Below are 6228 nucleotides of genomic sequence, written 5' to 3'. Positions count from 1 at the left end.
AATCGTAAAAATGAGAATGGGCCATGATCTGAATTAACGGTTTTAATCTGACCCAAAAACACCTTAATTAAAACGCACCCTGAAAAGCATATCGACCCAGGCATGTTGTCAACAAGACTAAAATAAACTAAACATATTACAGAAACATTTCATTATATTCAGTTGCATGGGTCTTTGCATAACTTAAATGCAGTGTAGGGTGTCAAAATGAAGAGAAAAAAAAATACATAATACAAAAAAATTAACTTCTATCACCAAAACACAGTCTAGAGACGACAAGGCTAAAATAGTATATTTTAGGGAACATCAATGAGTATGTTCTGTTTATCCTACTTCAAGCAATGAAATCCAGAGGTCTGTTGAATCCACCTTTTCTGTTCATGTACTGCCTGAAAAAAAGAAATAATACAAAACTGTTACCATTACATCATCATCATCTACCAATAGGAGAGCCAAAATGTCTGCATAGAAACACCTGCAGAGGTGATTGGCAGCAATGAGCATAGTCACTGTTCAGACTGCTCAATATCAGCCTGGACCTTGTGCCTTGCAGTTGGAATTGTTGATTTATAAACAAATGAAGCTAGTTGGTGCATAAATCAACAAGATACGCTACTTAATAACAGGTGACCTGAATGTGATGGAAAATAAATAATATCCTAACAAGAAGGACTAGATATTGGTAGTCCCACACATTGATATATTACATACTAAATGCAGTCTATATTACAGCATTTTCACAACTACACGTGAGCAGCTCCACCCAATTTTGTCATTTAAATGTTATTTGTGAAATAAAAAGCCACATAAGACAACTCTTGGGGTTAATGATAATGAATCAACAGACCTGTATTTCCTCTTCTGAGACACATTGATAGCATGCGCATTGACTGCTCCATTGGTCTTCTTTCCCTGTTGGCAACGACAACTACATTAATACATCACACATCCAGAAACATGAGGTTGTTCACCCTTCGTTCACCCGTGGCAGTAAACAATTAAGTTGTATCAAATCAAAACATCTTCCTGCAATAAAAAAAAAAACTGCTAGACAAATGGAGACCTAATTGAACTCCTTTGAAAAGAAATCACACCCATTTCAGATGATCTTAGTCTTACAACAAACTGTTTACCAAAAGTGGATCGTGTCAAGTTCTTAGAAATCACTATTATGATTGTTAGATCTTTAATTCTTGTTGGTGAAGGGCACCGTACAATCAGTTAGTTTTAGAAAACTGTGCCCCCTTGTGGTGAGTTGGACAATTTCAGCAATTATTCTGCAGACTCCAGATTAAATAAAAGCATATAATATCTACAGATATCTTTGGCAAGCCTAACCAGGAACCTCTAGATTTAAGATGAGTTGACAGAATCCTTACCTTTGTGGTGTCAAAGTTGCCAAATCCCATAATCTTCATCATCTCAATCTCCTCTTCTGTCTTGCCCTGCATGTCTTCCTCTATAAATAATACACACTTTTAGACACTGACATGCAACAGTAGTATTTCTCCATATTCTCACAGAAGGGGTGCATCCCAATTAGCACACGCAATATTGAGATTTTTGGCTCCAAACGCCATGTTTTTGTGAGACGTGTGATGGTGCTTTGCTGGTGACACTGATTTTATTTAGAATTCCAGGCACACTTAACCAGCATAGCTACCACAGCATCCTGCAGAGATACGCCATCCCATCTGTTTTGAGCTTATCCATTATCCATTACAGGATAATGACACAAAACAAAAGCAGCCAACAAGTGGTCAGCATATGTGGGAACTCCTTCAAGACGTTTGGAAAAGCACTCCAGTTAAAGCTGGTTGAGAGAACGCCAAGAGTGTGCAAAGCTGTCATAAAGGCAAAGGGTGGTTACTTAAAAGAATCTAAAATCTATTTTTATTTGATTAACACTTTTTTGGTTACTACATGATCCCATGTGTGTTGTTTCATAGTTTTGATGTCTTCACTACTATTCTACAATGTAGAAAACAGTAAAAATAAAGAAACACCTTGAATGAATAGGTGTCCAAAAGTTTGACTGGTACTGTATATATACACAGGGCTCTGGTCAAAAGTACTGCACCATGTAGAGAATCAAGTGTCATTTGAGACACATACAAGATCATAGCAGATAAACCACCTGAGATCTGATGCTCCTTTATTGGCTTATCCTTGGAATCTTTTTTATCTTCATCATCACGCCTGTCCTTCTGCCTGGAGGGGGAGCTGGAAGAAGAGCGCAGCCGGCGAGGAGACCTAAAGACAAGAGACAGAGATAGCTGGTGGACGGTTTATCTAGGCAGAGGTCCCATTCTATATCCTTCTTGAAGTGCCCATAAATCATTTTCCCTTATGGACTGGTTTAACAAATATGGTGGAAACTGGAAACACTCCCCCCACCCCAATCCAATGCTTGTAAATTCTTGAGGATGAGGAAGTGCACATTTGGGGAGAAGGGTGTGGAATCGGAATACAGCCCTGGTGATACTTTTGCAGTACAGAAATAGTCAAACTTCCCCCTAAGAGCACAAGGTATCACAGTCTCTTTAGCCAGATATATTTATGTCATTGGGAGTGTAGACCGAGGTTACACCACATAGGCCCAGAGAAGTAAACAATGACCCTGTGTGAGTCCACTGTCAACCCCCTTTTCGTTGAGATGACTCACTGGGTGTCTCTTCTCTCACCTTGAGCGCCGCCTTCGGGCTGGAGAGCGCGAGCGGCTCCTTCGCCTTTCCCTGTCCCGAGAACGGGAGCGTTCCCTCTCCCTGCGCTTTCGTTCGCGGTCCCTTGAACCCGAGCGAGAGCGTCGTCTCTCTGCAGACGAGGAACAAACAGACCAAGACATTACTTAATATGGCGGAGGACCAAGAACAGCATCCATGTTATGAATCCTTACATGAATAGAATTTTGTTTAGTGAATGGGTTCAATAGACTTTCATACTACCTCTATGTGAAGATGTTGCTAAAGTGTTGAATAATTTGTCTTTATATGCAGGGTGTCATTCCTCCAAAATACAAAAGTCCCTATATATTTTTTAGCACGTTATATACCACCAGACTAGCTCTGGTCCAGGTGCATGCAACAGAGGCACACGCAGGTTGTAGTGGAGATCCAACGCATGCACGTGGACCAGAGCTGGTCTGGTCATTTCTGTATTGTTTTAAATGACACCCTGTGCATACAGAGAAAGTATCTAACACTAGCAACATCTACACTTTGGTGAGTTACAAAAGTATATTAAAATTACTCTAAATACATTTTTGGGGGAAACTAAAAGAGTCAAAGGAATATTCCACAGAGTAGAGGCAACTTGTAGTTGTTGTGTGATGGACCAGAGAAAGACGCACTAGCTATGTTCATAGCATAGCATGTTCATAGCCCAGTCATAGTAGACCAGCAGAGGCTGCTAAGGGGCGGACGGCTTATAATAATGGCTGGAACGGAGTAGTATCAAGCACATCTGATGTTTGATACCATTCCAACCATTATGATGAGCCGTCTTCCCCTCAGCAGCCTCCACTGACTACAGGGACATCAAACGTTCAGCCTGCAGCACAGACCCTTTGGACGCTCTAGTCTAGAGCGCATGGTTAAATTGTGATCATGAGCATTTTTTTACATCTCTAAATGGTTAAACTACTGAGAAATATAAAGTATGTGATTACTGAAACAAATCTGTGTGTTTAACTTACTATCACGATAAATTAAGCTATACATTAATAAGATATGGGGCGGAAATTATGTTACTTTCCATGTTGTGGACAGTATTTGTTAATACATAACACAAGCTGACGTTTTGATAGCATCGGGTCATCAAATTTGAGCTTAAAACAGATTAATATATTTGGTTTTGTAATGTTTATTTTGTCATGTACACTGGGGTTTGCAGGATTTCGTTTTTTATATTTTTAAATGGCACTTATACGCACACCAATTGATTTCAACGTGATAACCGACGAGTCACGACAAAATAGTGTTGCGTTTCTTTCCGTTCTGGTGACCCCTGTATCAAAATGCAACATTCCAAAATGTAGTTGACTTATGCAGGTTGTCCTCTAACCAGTGATGTAGAAAATATCTCCAGTTTCCATGAGGTTTTTCAGTTGTGGTAGTCAATAGAAGGGTCAACAGAAGGGGTAACCCAGACATCACAGGGGCTATAAAGATGAAGCATTCATTTAGAACGTTCTCAACACCAAACGAGAGTTGAAGTCCAGTCACGGGTAGTGGAGAGGATGAACTAGGTGAAACTGGGCAAACATTCTGATAATTATCTCATCGATGAAACATCTCAATACATTATGTTCCCAAAACTACAATCTGTTACAAACACAGTGCACTAAGTTTAAGACTTAGTGTTTGAAATAGTGCAAGGTCAAATGGGGGTTGTGCACACACACTTCCCAGTGGAGGCGTTCCCTAAAGGAATTATATGCTACAATAGGATCTCCCTAGCTCCTGTTTGGCTTTACCCACCTCCTTGCTTGTTTTGCCCACTATGCCTAATTTTCTCCCACTATAAAAGGCACAGATTAACTATATTGGGTTAGACAGTATCTTCTTGCCAGGGGAGTTTTGTTAAGAACCCAGATGCTTGCTCTAACGTTAACATGCATTGTTTGCGGTAGTTTTGGAAACATAAGTAACAAATCAGTTGTAATTTTCTCAAAACAAAAAAAGGTTAAATTACTATACACATTTAAAGATGCGCCATGCTCCTCCATTTCCTGGTAGCTAAAATGTGTTTATGTGACAAAACAAGCAAGTATAGCATAGAGAATCATTGTACAATCTAAACCACTGTGATACAATATTTTTGCTTATGGAAAATGTTTATTTTCAGCTGGTTTACGAAACCGAAAGTAAAACACAAAAACGAAACTTGGGCACGGGAAGCATAGAAAGAGAGCACATAAAACAGATCTACCGCGTTTTAGACTTGCTTTCAATGAGAATGACAGCTCTATAATTCGGTCGTGTTGCCCAAAAAGTTACATACTGCAGCTTTAAATGGCTTTAGGGTTTACAAGCTGCATGCGTCTAATTCCCCCTACAGTTAACCAATCACAGATGAAGGGGCGTAGACTTCGGGCAAAATAAAAATAGCTGAAAAGAATGCAAAGACCAAAACGTCACAAAACATAATATATGCATTAACTCATTACGATGGGAATTATGTGGACAGCTTTACAGCCTTGCTTATTAAGTGTATATTTTTGCATTTGTTAAATTAACGTTATTCTTATGTGACAAGAAAGTAGGAGGCTTGATGTTTCTAAAAACGTATAGCAATCGAGAATCCATTCACTTTTAGTTGCCGTATTTGTCTGCCAAAGCCAGAAGGTCCTTTGACTATAGTCCGGAGTAACGCTGTTTGGCTCCTTTACTCCATTATGGGCGAGCGTGTACACAATTAAAAGTTAACCAGATCACTGTAGTTTAACTACAATGTTTAGGGCTATACGTACATGTTAGTTGCGAGACCGAAATAGTGGTTATTGTTATCGTCAACTTGCTAGCTGGAATACATATGGACCTGTTTGTAAATAACGTATGATGCTACTGTAGCTAACTTTAGCAAATTACTATTATTGTCATCGTTGGTTATTCATTGCTAATACAAACCTCGTTTTGGTGGGGATCGGCTTCTACTTCTGCCCATTTTTAGGGCCTTAAGTTCTTCAAACAATAAGCAAAGTGAAACCGTCGACAATTTAACAGATTTCTGCCGTTTGATTTCAGTAACTCATTGCTGTTCTCTCCGCAGATGAAAAAGACAGGAAACCGGAAGCCCTTAATTAACATAGAATGATATATTTACTGACCCCTAGCGGGCTGGAATGGATATGAATAGCGTTACCTGTTGATTTCGTAAATTCATGGATGAATCTCAATTTCATCCTCCTCGTGTCCTCTCATCGCCTCCTTCTCAAAATCTATCGGATGATAAAGCCAGAGGTCCCGCTGCTCTGACCATCTTCTCCAATGGATTTTGAGCAAGAGGCGAGAAGAGAGAATAGGACTCGAGAGTATACAATACCATTTTTCCCCATGTCTTTATAAACAAAAACATATCTAACCAAGATGCATTCAAAAATCATATATATTATATATATGTCGGCAAACATTAAGAATATTATTTTCCCTAAGTATCTGAACCAGAACTGGACTTTACTGTACCTGACACTCATATGATCAAGTAAAGGTTAACTGACAAATAACAGAT

At 39.3% G+C, this 6228-nt stretch overlaps 1 protein-coding gene across 1 annotated transcript; it reads right to left on the bottom strand.

Moving 5' to 3' along the window:
* Nucleotides 1–27: 27 nt before the first annotated feature.
* On the bottom strand, nucleotides 28–5790 carry snrnp27 (small nuclear ribonucleoprotein 27 (U4/U6.U5)). The gene is made up of 6 exons (XM_046351137.1): nucleotides 5628–5790; nucleotides 2685–2814; nucleotides 2138–2253; nucleotides 1380–1459; nucleotides 848–912; nucleotides 28–389 (listed from the first exon to the last, which is right to left on the bottom strand). Exons 1-6 carry the CDS (start codon nucleotides 5662–5664, stop codon nucleotides 335–337), a joined length of 483 nt encoding a protein of 160 aa, XP_046207093.1. The 5' UTR covers nucleotides 5665–5790; the 3' UTR covers nucleotides 28–334.
* Between the last annotated feature and the right edge of the window lie 438 nt (nucleotides 5791–6228).

Source organism: Oncorhynchus gorbuscha, linkage group LG05 (assembly GCF_021184085.1).
Source record: "Oncorhynchus gorbuscha isolate QuinsamMale2020 ecotype Even-year linkage group LG05, OgorEven_v1.0, whole genome shotgun sequence".
NCBI lineage: Eukaryota > Metazoa > Chordata > Actinopteri > Salmoniformes > Salmonidae > Oncorhynchus > Oncorhynchus gorbuscha.
Note: the sequence above shows the minus strand (reverse complement) of the source record. Positions and strands in the feature narration are given on the sequence as shown.